Source organism: Aythya marila (genome assembly GCF_965140915.1).
Source record: "Aythya marila genome assembly, chromosome: 16".
Taxonomy (NCBI): Eukaryota; Metazoa; Chordata; class Aves; order Anseriformes; family Anatidae; genus Aythya; species Aythya marila.
Window position 1 is genome coordinate 9,046,709 of NC_139057.1, and position 15,730 is coordinate 9,062,438.

At 38.6% G+C, this 15,730-nt stretch overlaps 1 protein-coding gene across 5 annotated transcripts in view; it reads left to right on the forward strand.

Annotated features, from left to right (window-relative positions):
- NCOA6 (nuclear receptor coactivator 6) overlaps window positions 1–14,825 on the forward strand; it is a 42,194-nt gene extending 27,369 nt beyond the window's left edge. For 2 of the 5 annotated variants that reach the window (XM_082772973.1, XM_082772975.1), the window contains 6 exons: window positions 514–635; window positions 1,423–4,398; window positions 6,387–6,455; window positions 8,155–8,191; window positions 10,877–11,025; window positions 14,235–14,825. In XM_082772973.1, coding sequence (XP_082629099.1) covers window positions 514–635; window positions 1,423–4,398; window positions 6,387–6,455; window positions 8,155–8,191; window positions 10,877–11,025; window positions 14,235–14,281 — 3,400 coding nt within the window. In that variant the 3' untranslated portion in view covers window positions 14,282–14,825. Of the gene's footprint in view, window positions 1–513; window positions 636–1,422; window positions 4,399–4,603; window positions 4,733–5,629; window positions 6,149–6,386; window positions 6,456–8,154; window positions 8,192–10,562; window positions 11,026–14,234 lie in introns of those variants that run through there. The other 3 variants (XR_014318578.1, XM_082772972.1, XM_082772974.1) reach the window with 3 other exon arrangements.
- Window positions 14,826–15,730: the final 905 nt, after the last annotated feature.

A 15,730-nucleotide genomic window follows, 5' to 3' on the forward strand; every position in this document is an offset into this window, starting at 1 on the left:
TGCCCTCAGCCGCTCCTCATACGTCTTCCCCCCTAGGCCCTTCACCATCTTCATGGCCCTCCTCTGGACGCTCCCCAACAGTTTCACGTCCTGTTTGTACTGTGGTGCCCAGCACTGCACACGGTGCTCGAGGTGAGGCCACACCAGTGCAGAGTAGAGTGGGACAATCACCTCCCTCGACCGACTAGCGATGCTGTGCTTGATGCACCCCAGGATATGGTTGGGCCTCCTGGCTGCCAGGGCACACTGCTGGCTCATATTCTACTTGCTGTCAAATGCTTAGATGAATAGAGCAACAGGCATCTTGCTGCTTCTTGAGTAGTATGTAAGGCACGGGAACGATTGTCAGCAGACCTCAAACAAGTGTTCACGTTGGTCATGTTATACCTGAAGCATTGATGTATTTCCATGAGTTGCTTGCAGGTCTGTTCAGAAGTGCTGAGACAATAGTAAAAGCGGAATTCAAACACTGGTGTTAAGGCTGTATCTAAATTGCAGTTATTTTTCTTTCAGCTCTTCAGAACCTCGTCCAGGTGGTCTGGAGGAGAGTGATCAGTCATCAATGTCTGGAGATCAAGGAATGAATGTAGATAACTCAGGCCCTAAACTTTCAGACTTTGCAAGTAGGCCACCAGGTAGTAGGATTTTTATGTGGATTATTTGAATGTTGTAACTACAATAGATATTTTTACTGATCTTTGTGACAGTACTTTTTTTTTTTTTTTTGCATTCTCTCATGTCCAAAGCTTTTTTTTTTTTTCTCCTAGTAAATAAATGATGCCATTGTTTAAGTGCGTTATTTGAATTAGCTCAGTATGAATAGATGGCCATGTTCTCATGTATCATTCTGCAGGTATCATGATGAACTCTGCAGAATTATTTAGCAGTATCGTAATTGATAAAGATTCCTGTGCATCCAGCAGTAGTACAAACTGGTGCTGTAAAATCTGAGCATTAGCCAATAGGTGATTTTTCAGAATTAAGAAATGAAGGTTACAGTTGGAATTACCCTTTATACATAAGAAGGATTACATCCAAAGTCCTCAGGAATTTAATGTTATAAGCCACGTGGGTTATTTTTAGCACTATTTTTGGCTCAGTGAAATATTGTAGAATCTACTTTGTATGCTAGGAGCAGTCAGATCTGTATCAAGCTTGCTAGTTCATGTTCCATAGTGGCTGTCAAACTTTTAGGTTTGCTTTAAGGATAACTAATTTGTGGAAGTCCAACTCTGCATTTTTAAGTAAAAACAAGCCTGGGGACAGTTGTAGAGACTATTTGAGGTGGAGGAATCCAGAGTAATAGCTAGTAGCTGCTAAAAGTTGGGAGTTCTCCAATTCAGTGTTGTGCAGGTCATTCATAAATTAAGTAAAAATGTTTTCAGTCTCTGTGTTTTGATGAATGTCACCATGTCTTCTTAGGTTATCCTTCTCAGCCGGTGGAACAAAGACCACTTCAGCAGATGCCACCTCAACTCATGCCACATACACAGCAGCCACAGCCGCAGCAGCAGCAGCCACCACAGCCACCACCACAGCAAGCCCAGGCACCACCACAAACACCGCAGCAACAGCAGCAAATGATGATGATGCTTATGATGCAGCAGGATCCCAAATCAGTCAGGCTTCCTGTGCCACAAGGAGTTCACCCACCTCGAGGACCTCTGAATCCAGATGCTCAACGAATGCCAATGCAGCAGAGTGGTAACATGCCAGTAATGGTTAATCTACAAGGTCCAGGATCAGTGCCTCCATCTCCTGATAAACAGAGAATTTCCTTGCCAGGCAATCCTTCTCTGGGAAACAATGCAAGAAAAATGGTTTATCAAGATAATGTACAGAATCCTTCCAGCTCACCTCTAGGGGAGGTTTCATCAGTGCCTTCCATTCCAGAAGGAGGTGGAACTGAAGTCCCCCCAGCATCGGGAGCTCAGAATAATTTGACATCTCATTTAGTAGTTTCACAGAACCAGTTAATGATGACGGGACCCAAACCTGGACCATCCACACTTTCAACTGCCCAAGGTGCAAGTCCTCAACAGCAGTCTAATTCTCTGCCTGGCACTCTCACACACCATTTTCCAAATGTTGCCACCCCATCACAAACTTCAAGGCCTAAAACCCCAAACAGGGCTAGCCCAAGGCCATATTATCCTCAGACTCCTAATAACCGTCCACCTAGCACAGAACCCTCTGAAATAAGCCTGTCTCCAGAGAGACTCAATGCTTCTATAGCTGGTCTTTTCCCTCCTCAGATAAATATTCCTTTACCTCCCAGGCCTAATCTCAACAGAGGATTTGATCAGCAAGGTCTTAATCCAACTACTTTGAAGGCCATTGGACAAGCCCCATCAAATCTCACAATTAACAATCAGTCTAATTTTGCTGCTCCACAGTCACACAAATTGGAAGGTGTGGTCATGAATTCAGGAAAACAAACCAACACTGGAGGAACAAAGAGAGCAAGTCCAAGCAGTAGTCGAAGGTCCAGTCCTGGATCCAGTAGGAAAACAACACCAAGCCCTGGCAGACAAAACTCAAAAGCAGCTAAATTATCATTGAATACTCAGCAGAATCCATCTCTCTTGCAGAACATAGATATGCAAAGAAATATGATGGTTGGTCCCACTTCTTTGCCAACACCGGTGACAAGTTTTCAAAATAATAACATGCTAAATAATCAGAATCCCACAGTTTCTGTACCTGCTGTTGCTGAAGACAGTAAAGAGAGCCTTAGTGTTCCTCAAGATAATGAGTGCCAGAGCACACAAGGTGTCCAAGGTAACAAAGACCAACCCAATATTGAACTAAAAGCTATCCCTACTCCGGAAATAAAAACATTGGTTCCAGAGGAACAGTCAAAAAAAGATGGGCAGGCCTTAGACACAGGTAAGCTTCCAGTTCTGGAGGAGAGTAAACCCATGGTATCTCCAGCTATGAAGGAAGCACCCACTTCTTTAAGTCAACTTCTTGATAATTCTGGAGCTCCTAATGTAACCATTAAGCCCCCTGGGCTGACTGGTCTTGAAATGGCACCAATAGTCACCACTGTGGAGGACCTAAAAAAGATAGCTGTCATTCCTCCACTGCAAGATACATCCTCTAGCAAAGAGCCATCTAATTCACTTAGCTTGCCTCAAAATAATGAGTCCTGTTCAAATCCAGGGCATCAGGAACTGGGAGAAATAAACTCAAATGTTACACAGAGCATTCCTCCAGTAATGCAAAGGCCTGTCAGCTCTTCTTCTGTTTCAGGTCCTTTACCACCCAACCAGATAACAGTTTTTGTAACTTCAAACCCTATTACATCTTCTGCTAATACGTCGGCACAATTGCCATCTCACTTGCAACCTGCGTTGGTGTCTACTGTTGTCACAATGCCTAATGTAGGCAGCAAAGTTATGGTTTCTGAGGGACAGTCGGCAGCTCAGTCTAACGCCCGGCCACAGTTCATTACACCTGTTTTTATAAACTCATCATCAATAATTCAGGTTATGAAAGGGTCTCAGCCAAGCACGATTCCCGCAGCACCGATGACATCTAACTCTAGCCTAATGCCTCAGTCAGTCGCTGTTGTGGGTCCCTTACATATACCACAGAATATAAAGTTCTCCTCTGCCCCTGCACCTCCTAGCACGTCCTCTAGCAGCCCTGCTCCTAGTATTCCCACGAGCAGGCCCCTGGTTCTAAATCCCTTGGCACCTCCTGTTCAGCTGCCTTCTCCTGCTACCACGACTTCAAATGTTTCTTCGCATCTTCCTGCCCAGCCAGCGAAGGACTTCAGCCTCGAGGAGGCAGCTTCTCAAAGCAATGGATCGAGTGACCAGTGCTCTGTTACAGTGACACAGCCTGGACCTGTTGTTTCACCTCTTCTTACCAGCAGTCCAGGATCTGGGAACAGACGAAGTCCTGTTTCATCAAGTAAGGGAAAGGGAAAAGTAGACAAGATTGGTCAACTCTTACTTACAAAAGCATGTAAGAAAGTCACGGGCTCCCTCGAGAAGGGGGAAGAGCAGTATGCTTTGGATGGAGAAGCAGAAGGTCAGGGACCAGAAATGTCAGTCCCAAACAGTTTGGCAACAGAACAATCACCAGCAGAACTAGACAATAAAACTGTGACACCTCCAGCACCCAGTCTTACAAAACAGAGCACTTCTGGGCCTGGCAATGTGAGTGTTAGCACTGCTGCTGCAGTTTCTGCTTCTGTGTCTCCAAGCTTATCAACAAGCACTCCTACAAGTGCACTGTCAGCTGTAACCACTCCAGTAGTCCCAGAGCTTGCACCTGCAACACCATGCACTAATGGTAGCAACCACAGCAGCTTACCAGCTGAGCAAACTGGGGTTGGTTTGGTGGAGGAGAAAACAGGATCACATCAGGAACTGCTGCAAAATACAGGTAAGTTCACTGTTGAACTGCTTAAATGGAAGACATCAGATTGCTTTCGTAACTTTCTTGCGTGCCTTTTTCCGTGAATGCAATAATATAGATGCTATAAGCAGACCACTGCTTTTTGTTCTTAATATCTGAGCAATACACAGGCTTGTATTTCAACAAGATTTGCATTTCAGATGTTTTATCTTAATTTTCATTTACTGCTTAGATGTGGTGTTTGATGTGAACGTATGATGCAATAACAGAAGAGTGACTTCATATAAATTTTAGAAGTGGGGAGGCAAAACTGGATGTATCGGCAATGACAGAAGCAATGCTTAAGGCATCTTTTAAACTGGTAGATGGCTTTTTCTGCTTTAGCCTTCCCAGAGAGCTTTTATAAATGTAATATTTAAATACATTGACTTAATTGTGATACTGTGTTTTAATTTTAATAATTCTAGTGTGGGGACCTTAACCTTCTAGGGAAATAGCTGAGCTACTCCAGGGAAAACAAAAAAAAAGTCCCACACCTTATGTCGAGGGAAAAAATTAAAATGTTAATTTCAGAGAGACAGTTGAAAATGGAATTATGAGTAAGTCACATACAGTGACATAAAATATCCTCATACCTGACCTGTTTCCTTACGGCTTTAATTCAAGCATCTGGCAAACTTTATTTATGACATCGCTGCTATTTATTGAGGCTGGTTTTAATCTTTTGAAAATGGTATGGAAATAAGCCATCACTATTGAATCAAGCTATTTGAATATCCATTGTGCTTCATATCTTGAATTTAGGCATGACTTTTATCTTTGAGAAGATAAAATCATAGAAGATAAAATCCACCTAAATCAGTAGAATTGAGAGCTTCAGCTTGAGTGTGAATTTCCATTTCCTTGTGGATAGATGTCTTAGATGTGGATACATACATCTTAGCTGTATGCTATTAGATGTTGTTATTAAATGTTTACTTTGAGTTTCACAGAAGGAGTCCTCTTTTGTTAGGAGAAAAAGTTGTTGACAGGAGAATCACGACATAAAACTGTAAAGCAGTCTTAAAACAGCAAGCAGCGATAGCACTTCTCAAATGCTCTTGCTGCTGCTCAACTTAGTATGTAAGAAAAAAATCAGGAAATGTATCTAGCTTCAACTTCAAGAGTATGGATACAGTTATTCTTAAGTGTGAAGCAATCTGTGTTTCCAGTCTGGAATATTCTGACTGCAAAGTAACAGTGTGTACATTCTCTCTAGATTTGGGAGGTGGTATCAACTAGTGAAGGACAACGATGTAAGCATCTGAATGTACCTGTGTTTTTACAAATGGAAGTTAATATTCTTTATTTAAATGGGAACCTTTAACTTCACATCTCCATGCTCTTCATTAAGTTCATTATCACACCTAAGGGAAAACTGAAAGGCATTTGTCTAACAGGAATTGTTTTTTAATCTTATTTTTAACTTGGCAACCTAAGGAAAAAAAAAAAAACACATTAAAAGTCACTTTATCTTATTGACAGAGCTCATCATGGGAGCCTCTGAAGCACGTTTTGCTCTTTTGCAGTTTGAGTGAGGGAGGGTATGAATTCAGATTAACAAAGATGCTATTTTTCTTTTGAAATGAGCATTAAGCTGAGAGAGAGAGAAAACTATTTAGTTTCTAGGTCTTTCTTTAGTTTCTTTGTCTAGTGAAAAGAACATTACCTTTAAAAATGCGCTTTATTTCATACTTAACTTCATCACTTATTCTAGTTTGGGAAAACTTGCTTGGAGTAGCTTTGCTAAAGGGTTTTTGTGTGTGTGTTTTGTTTTCATTATTTCTTTTTTAAAAGGGAGAGGTATTAGGGTGGGAGGGAGTAGTGGATGGGTTAAAAAAATTGCATCTATAAATGTAAAAATGCAGTAAATTGGAAGATTCAGAATTTTGCAAAAGCAGCCCAATTGCATGATAAAAAAAATAAATTGAGATTCTCTTTGAAAATAATGCTTTTTCCCTCCACTTCTATTCTAGCATCCTCTCAACATTTAACGCAGAAAAAAAGTTCAGTTGCAACATCAGAAAGTACTGTTCAAAGAACAGGTAAATCTTACTTTGGAAAAGCAGAATTTAGGTGAACTAAGCTCATTGTGTTTTTGCCTCAAAATGGTAAATCATGAATATTTTTATCAATCATGAATATACTTCGTAGATTGGTGGTGGTTTTTTATTATTATTGTTGTTGATGGGTTTATTTTTCTGTTAGATATGTTGTGCTTTAGAAATCTCCAAAGCTGGAGCTTCAGTTAGGGGAATGAATAAAATGAAAGAAAAAATCCCCAAAGCAGTTTTTATAAGTTCAAGTTGTAAGCATGGAGGACTGGATTTGTAATGATGCATTTGGTGTGTTTGAGTTTTGAAGTTTTTAAGAGCAAATAGGAGTTTTCTCTGATATGGGACGCTTCTGAAAATATTTCCCAAAGCCATCGTAGGAACATAATTTTTGGAGTTCTGATCCTTTTTTTTTCCCCCGCTCTGTTCAAAGCTTTTAATGAACTCTCTGCAATGTTTCAAGGATTGAGTCATGACAGATGACTTTCTGTTGTTGCCATCTATTATCATGCACATCAATTCTGTGGTGTTTTTAAAAAGCAGCTTCTGAGATGAGTAAGGGAAGTGGATAGATGTGGACGTGAAGATGAGAAGTGGCACTTCCATCAATTTGCTTTATGTAGTACGATGAGAATTTAAGCTTGAAGAAAGTAAAAGTTGTACTACGTTACTTTCATAAAACTTAATTTTAAAGATGTTCGTGCACCCTGTCAGGGTTACATCTGTCTCTGCACTAGGGCTTATGTAGTCGTATTAGGGAGTTCCTGCTCAGGGAAAAAAGCACTGGTGTTACTGATTTTTGTTATGGAGTGTTCTGTCCATTCAAGTTTTAGGTAGGAAGAAAAATAACTCTTCCTATATGTTACTTAGTCTGTTTTTTTCTTTTGTCACCGAGACAGTTTTTTGGACATGGTAATATATACACTTACAATGAAGAGTCTGATGTTCCAACAGTACAAATCATAAGGAGTTGTTTATCATAACAGGACTAGCATTATGCCTTCTTACTCTTTTTACAGTTTTGTTCCTTCTGTGCATTATAGCAAACTTTGAGTACTAAATTGCTCCTAAAGGCAAAGCCACAGTTTTGTGCATCACTGTCCTGAACAGTGTGGGGTATTCAAGGGTGAGATGAAGTCCAGTATAGGTGAAGTGATAAACTAACAGTGCATTAAGATGTTACATTTCAATGATAATCCCTAAATCAGTGGCAGTTTCTCACATCAGGTACTGTGTTTAGATACAGGTACTCCATTTGAACAAAGTGTCTGGTACATATGGGGATAACTAAAAGTACAATTTTACACGTATGCTAGATTCCAATCAGTATTTTTAAGGTGTAAAGCTGATTACATGTAGAAGCTCTAGAAGGAATAAACTGACTAAAATAGAAATTTTAAAAGGGAGAGGACTGTAGCCCTTCTTGAAAAGTTTCTCTGTAGTTTCCTTCTGCAGGGTTTCTTTTAACTTTTCTTTGTCATAGCTGATGCAGGCCAAAATCAGAGAGAGCACTGCCTGATGTCGCACTTCATTTGATATGTGAGTTTGATTTGCTTTGAGAGTAACAGTAGATGAGGGAAGCTTATTCATCAGATGTTAACACATAATGAGACAACTGTGATATAGTCATGCCTTGTCAGCAAGTATGTAATTCTACAGCAGACCTAAAAATTATCTTTTTCTCTTGTAGAACTTGAAACAAATGCTCCCGTAGTTGCTGGTCAAAGGTAAGGAGATAGTTTATATAGATTCAGAATAGATACAGCTTTCATGCAAGGAAGTCCTTTTCTCTTTGCTTCAATTGCACAACTTAAAAAATTCTTCTATGTTGTCTTGTCACTTTCTTGGCCATACCCTTTCTTTCATGCTGAAGAATTGGGCTAGATGACTGTTTCAAAATGTTACTGAAATACAGAATGTAAGGTAACTTTTTCCCAAATCTGTCTTCATGATTTGAGCAGTATTTCCTTACATCCTTTCAGACCTGAGTGTTTCACATCCTGGAAGGGTCTTGATGGTTCTGGCATTTGATATTTTCTGAAAACAAATCTAAAGTGCAATCCCAAAAGCCTTCAGAGTAGCTGTCATGTAAATTTTTGTTTCCTGAAAGTAGGTCTTTCCAAAGTTTTTTTTATTATTTTATTTTTTATTTTTTCTTTTTCTTATAATTTATATGTGCTTTAGTTATCGTTTTCTCCGGAGTTCCTCTGTGTTTGATTTTTGACACTTTGTTGAAACCCGGTAGGAAAGCATGGTAGAATCTTCATCTTGTCCTTTTCAAGACATTCACTGATTAAAAGAATAAATTTCAAATGGCTGTGTTCTGTCTAAAGAAAATACTGTTTTCAAGATCTATTTCTGTTATATGTCTGTTATTCTGTTCTAAAACTACCAAGCTCTTACACTCACTCTAGGCAACTAGACAGACCTTTGTAAGGTGTTTGATAACTGCTGGCACAACTGGCCATGTTTTTGATGGTACCTTTATCAGACTGAAATGATCCCATAAGTCAGGGTAAATGGATTAATTTACTTGATTGGTTCATCAGGAAATAAGGCAGTGTCTTCTTTTGGAAAGGAGGTAATGCAATTTACTTTCTCAGATCAGGAAAGACTCTGAATTGAATATGTAAATATATTTACCTTCAGATGGGTTGGGATCTTTCTGTAGTTATATCAAAGATGAACTAAAATTCTGACAAGTTTTATTTAGGGTAGAATTCTTCTAAAAAGCTGAAGGTGAGACTCTTGACAGATGAGGGGATTGTCCAAATGAAGTGTCATTGAGCACATCAAATCAAGTACCTTTCTGTTTGGATTTTTTTTTTGGATTGGTGTCTTTCTGAGCAAGACTGGAAAAGAAGGAACGTTTTCAGGCAAACTAAAAATGTAGTGATGTCTGATATTCACAGCAGTCAGCTTTAAGTTCCCAGGGTGAAATGGTGAACAATACAAACCTCAGAGCAACCTTGTAGCATCCAAAACACCAGAAATATTTTTACTTGGGCCAACTTCAGTTCTTTCTATAAAATCAAAGTAGAGTTCTATTGGTCCCTATGAAACAATCCAAACTTAAGGACACTCATTCTAACTCTTCAACAATTATCCCTAATAATCAAACTTTAGCTGATGATGCCCATTTGCTTATTCAATCCTCCAGATCTCCTCTGAAGTAGGTGTCTGTTGTTTCTGCTGTCCAGGTTACTTACTGGAAGACCAGTTTGTCACCTGGTTGGTTCAGTTTATAGACTACCCATAGTACTGACTACTGGGGAAATTGATTTCAGTATTTGTTTTGTGTCTGAGACAATTAATGTGCTTCCATATTCTGCTTTACTTTGTGTTCCCTTGCTTTTGAGAATGCGTGACTATCTTTCCTTATTATTGACAAAGTGTGTTTTATTTCAGATAACTGTTGCTTAAAACTGCAAGTATTTGTAGTAGTTTCTTTTCTCTTAAAGCAGGACTTCCTCTGAAATACTGACACTGTAGTAGAACCTCTAATGCACAGGTCTGCTTTGTGTGTTTTCCCATCAGTTCTCTGATTAAGGCATCCTTTAATGAAATCTTGCAGGTTTCAGACAAAGGTCATAGAATGAGTTTTCTTTCTCCTTTTCCATTTTCAGTGGAATATTTTATTTGATTAATTATCTTTGAATTCACAGGAGATAAGTTTAGCTTAATGTTCAGAAACTACTTAGTCATCAGTTTGTCTGGCATAAGCGCATTAAATAGAAAACCCCCAAACCTCAGGGTGAGTTTACAGGGCTAATAGTAACAAAATAAGAGGAGTTTGATTACAAGATGTAACACTCCATTTATTGTATTGGTGACAAGAAACCTAATTTCCACACTACCTAAAACTATTTTTTTTATAACAGAAGTTCGCTGTAAAGCTTGAAGAAAGTTTTAAGTAAACCATAAGCTTTTTATTGTGTGAAGAAATCATATAGATCAGTTAACTGAGTCTCTGTAGTGAAAACAAGAGCTGGCATACTTGCTTAAGCGTTCATAATTCCTCCTTATGTTCATCTGCAATTTCAATTCTGTATTCCCATATCATAGCAGTCTCTAATGTAACTTGTTTGCTTTTCCTAGACTTCAGTAATGGTGGCACCTGTGGAAAACAGAGCAGACAATTTATAATGCATCTAATTTCTTGGTCTTCTAATGTTGAAAATATTCTCTTTGAGGACTTCTCAATTCTGTATCCTCTGATAATTTTTAATAGAAATGGACTATACTCTGGCTTACTCAGGTCATTCTTCTGGTATCTCTAGCATTTCATATCTTCAGTGCTAATAGTCCGGAACTGGTACCTGTGTCGGTCCATCCTTCAGCTTGTCTGAGTTGCATAGAAAAACATAATCCTTCTTACACTTCATCAGAAATATTTTGTCCCACTTTATTAGTAATGAGACAAAAGAGAATTGTGAAAAGTCTAAAACTCCAAGTAGAAGAAATTCAAGAACAGAGGATTCTGCCGCTTCACAGGAAACTGTAGAGAATGGACAGCGCAAGAGGTCCTCCAGACCAGCATCTGCATCCAGCACTGCAAAAGGTAAAATGCACAGCCATCATTTCTGTGGAGAGGGCAGGAAGTAAAATACTTCCCAGAATATAATCCTTTCAGTAACTGGGTCATAACTATGGTTTACAGTTTGTAAATGTTGTGTGCTTTTAACTCTAGTTTCAATGATTTTAGACACAGGTTGGGTTAAAAGTGTTTACCAAAATCTGTACTGGCAGTAAATCTTGTATGGATTTCCTATTGTTAAATTTGTGGAACTTGTTTTCTGCAGTACTAATCAACGTAGTATTCAGCAAGCTTGCCTAGTTGAATTCTCTTGGCAGATGTTGTTAAAAGGACTGTACTCGGGTTTAAAAGCGTTTTTTTATTTTTTTCATCAAGTCTGAAAGACATGAGAAAAATGCTTAAGTCTTCCCAAATGCATGGTCAGCTTTTGCAAGCCAAATGCTCGTGCTCAGGCACACTCAGAATGCTGCCTGGGTGGCAGCCTGCAACCATCAAGGAGTGCTGTGTGCTTGTGCACAGCTCCTCAGTTGTTTTTTCCACAAACACATGAAATCGTAAAGTTCAAGATACTAACCCATGGCATTGGCAGATGCTGACGTGCCTTACTTCTATACGGGTTACAATCTTTAACAAAGTATGCAGCATTTGTGTGATTGACACGTTTGTTACCAGAATGCATGGTCCATGGTGCCATTTTGCATTTCTGAAGCTAACTGTGTCAGCTCCTTATGTTTAAGGGTCAGAAAAATTCTGATGGACGAAAGTTGTGCAAGAGGGTAGAGAGACCACCAAGAGGAAACGTTTGACCTATATTTTAAAGATAACATACAGAACTAAGAGGTATTAATATAAAATTATTATAAAAGTAAAGTTGAATTCAGCAACCATTTTCCGTATTAAAGATGCTAAAGTTTGCTGGTAAGAGTATTTGCATTTATAAGAGTTTGAGAGATTTCCAGCTATACGTAATTGTCTAATGACTCTCAAAGATTATATGAAGAGCCCTATATGTTCTGCAGTTTTATGGCTGCTGAATTTAATTAAATTTTAGTGCTGCTTACTTCTTGTGGCAGGATTGTGCAGAATGCAGAAGAATCAGTCTGTATTGTAAAAATAAATTATATTTCATGATTGTGAAAAAAAAGTTTGAAAAATGTGAAGCAAATGTAAAATGGATTCAGTGATGCTTCGTGAGTCTGAGGCTATCTGAAACGTGTGACCTGCCCCACGTACTGTAATGAATAAACCTAAAGATGACAACCAGTGGCATGTCAAATTCTGAAAATGTGGGAACGTAAAAGTATATTAAATTTAAATAATAGCAGAACTGACTTAGGGGTTTTGTACTGAATTACTTGTTTACCTCTGTAACTAAAATAATTGTTTTTAAAACATGTATCTGAAACTGCTGTGGTGTCTTAAGGGTTTTGCTTGAAAGCATAGGTTCAGTTTATCATGTAGTACCCTGGGCTTTGATTACCTTATCTCTGTGCAAGCAACTGCCTACTTCAAAGCTGTAGACAAAATAAGTAAACCCGAACACTTCTGTGGAAGAGTTCAGCATGAAGACTTAGTGAGGTGTAACGTGAGAAGCGTAAAGAGGTTTGCCACTTGTGCCTACTCTGTTCTTTGTATTTATTAGTGAAACATAGCTTAAGAAAATGTATATTTTGTATGATCCTGGCCTCCTTCTAGATGTCTATGGTTATATTATCTATGTCCTGACAAACTTGCTAATTTGCGTTAAAGAGAATGCAGGGTTGGGAGAAAATACCTTTTGAAATAGAGACTGATTATAAAAATGGCCTTTAGAAAAAACTTAGGTATAGCAGGGAGAGAAAATCAGATTTTGACCAGTTCATGTATGTCTAACCCTTGGAAAGTATCAGGAGGGAAGGAACAGAAGGATAGCTGTAAAAGAAGAGGGCAAACAGAAAATCACCCCTCATCGTTACCTGCGTCAGGGTGCAGGTTTGGGGCATAAGCAGATGAGGGATGGCTGGTGGTGCTTACAAAGGAGCGGGGGCTTCAGGACTGCACGGCTGCACAGCCTCTGAAGGCTGCTGAGAGCTGACCCATTTATTCTGTCAAGCACAGACTTGGGCAGCAATGGGGATGACTAGAGCTAATGCTGCAGGTGAGCAAGCTACTTAAAGGTAGTGTTACTGCTCAAAGGGAACTCCAGTAACTGTAAGTCATGCCTGTTAAGATGTTTCACTTCTGAAAACTGGTACTGTACTGGTATTTTTAGTCATTAGAGTACCTTTCCAGCAAGGGCTGTTTCAGTGTTTACTGTAGCTTTGGGGTTGTTAAATTTTGAAAAGTTTATCTATTTATTTATTTTTAATGCAGCATGTAATAGCAATGGAGTTGTATCATTGCTCTTCTAATTTTAGAAGTTCTGGGATTTTTTTCCCTTTTAACTCTGAAATACACACAGCTCTACTAGCTATCAAAAAATATTGTGAAGAGCCAAAGATTCATTGCCAACATTTAAAATCACATTAAAAAAAAAATCTAAAGATGCAAATTCTCAATTCTCTCTTTTTTTCTGTTTTGAAATGGAAACGTAGTGCCTTGGTAAGTGCACTGAAAATGTCATCTGGTTTCACTGTAGCTTCTGCAAGTGCTTCTAGTTGTTTTGCTGAAGTACTAAATAATATTTTGTATCTTCTGCATAAGCTATTTTTTGTGAATCATGTACACCGAAGACACTTGTTTACTAATGATCTGACTTTCCAAGGAGTCAAACAACTAGATTTTTTGTGGCAGAGTCCAAAACATTTTTCTAAGTTTTCAAACAACACCATCTCCAACTTCTGTGCTTGGATATAATTTATGCACTTTGTGTCCAAAGCTGCACAGGATGTTTCAGGGAGACTTACTTCCACGTTATGTCTGAGCAAGTTGTGGCATGTGGGGAACTAAAGTTAAAGAACAGTTTAAAATACAGAACATCTACTTTTAAGGCCATTACGTTAAGACTTCATACTCACAGAACTCTGAAATTGCATCTGCGTGTTTGTAACAGAAGCTAGTGGGGACTTTTCGTTATTGTGTGGCTGCTGATGGCTGTGATCAGGATGAAGGGTCCCTTTGGTGTTGTGTTGTGAGAAGTCGGTTGCTGTTTCCACTCTGGTGTGATTTTAGGCACATAAAAGGGCAATCTGTGCAGCTCTCATGAATGGATTACCAACTTAGTATCCATGCTTTTTTTCTTCTCTTAATTTCAGAAACGAGTGCCAGTGCAATGCAGTCAAAAAGAAGAAAATCCAAGTAAATTACTGCATGGAAACATGAAACTTGTAAATGAGTGTGAATTTATCAATAGCAATTTTGAGCTGTGATTTTTCTTTTTTAAATAAAATTCTGTACAGTAAGTCATTTTAATATTATTCTGTTCCCAATAAATGATTTTTTCTAAAAAAAACGATAAATAGATATTAAAAATGGGTTCTTTTAAAACCCTCTGGATTTACAAAGTGAAGTCCAGGGTTAGCACATTAGGTTAACGTGTTTGTAAGAAATGGAAGGGGAGGGGAAGACAACTGTAAATTTATTTGTTTCCACTTTTCATAAACAAATTAGAATACAGGGTTGTCATTTTTAGGTATTAAAATAATGTATTGTGCTGTTGTTTAAGTACTGTATGTGAATAGCAGTAAGAGGGTTATAAACAAACCCAATCTTGTTTGGAAGTGTAAATAATTTTATTATATAGTAGATCTGATGTATTTGTTGTAGAAATGGACCAGTGAAACAAAAATAAATTTAAGGGTTTGTATAATGTGGAATCCCTCATGCTCTAAATAAATGTTATTGTCCTATAATTTGGGTTGTATTATTATTAGCAGCAACAACAACATCATTCCAAACAGAAAGATTGAACGGATTATTTAGAGCTCTAGGCCTGCAAGCTCCTTATATGGAGCTTTAGAAAGGAATTTGTTTAACCACAAATGAATTAACTAATGCAGCTGTTCTTGCAAAGCAACAAGAAAAAAATCAAATGCTACCCTCCAGCCCTCAGGATATGTGCAATTAATACATATTGAGGACACCCAGAAGACAGCTCTCCCCACAAATAATGCTTCTCAGCAGGAAACACAGCTGAGAAAAATACTGTATTAAATGGTTTGAAGACTTTCTGAAATGTGGTAGCCTGAAGCATGTTTATCTGGGTAGCTATACTGCCATCAGTGGTGACTTGTTTGTATGTGCTGCTACAGAAAGTAGGTCAGCCTTTTTGTTCCCTGGAGTTCTCATGGTGAGAAACTGAGAAGCGAGTCTTTCTAGCTTGCTTCTTGCCTTCTGCATAAATAGGTATTTACACTTTTTTTCTTAGGGATTTTTTTACATACTCATATTTAGGCAGCCTTTTAATATATATAAATTGTCAGGTGCTGCCTCTTACAATGGCAGAAATTGCCTATTTGTGCGCAAGGTAATGGATACAAAGCAAAGCTAACTTTTCCCCTTCCTCCCTGTCAGAGTTTGGATGCTCTGTGGCTGTTGTATGGTAAAGTCAGATTTTGGTGTCTGTCTCGGCTGTCCCTGAAACCCCAGCTGTCCCCTGGGTGCTTAAGCTTCTCATCCTTAGCAGGGGGTGGGCTGAAGTTGGTTTCCAGAGAAAGTATCTACACCTGTAGGATTTCATATATATTTTTATAATATTTATATATAATATACATACATTTCACACTCCCATATGCAGTCAGTAGGAAGCCAT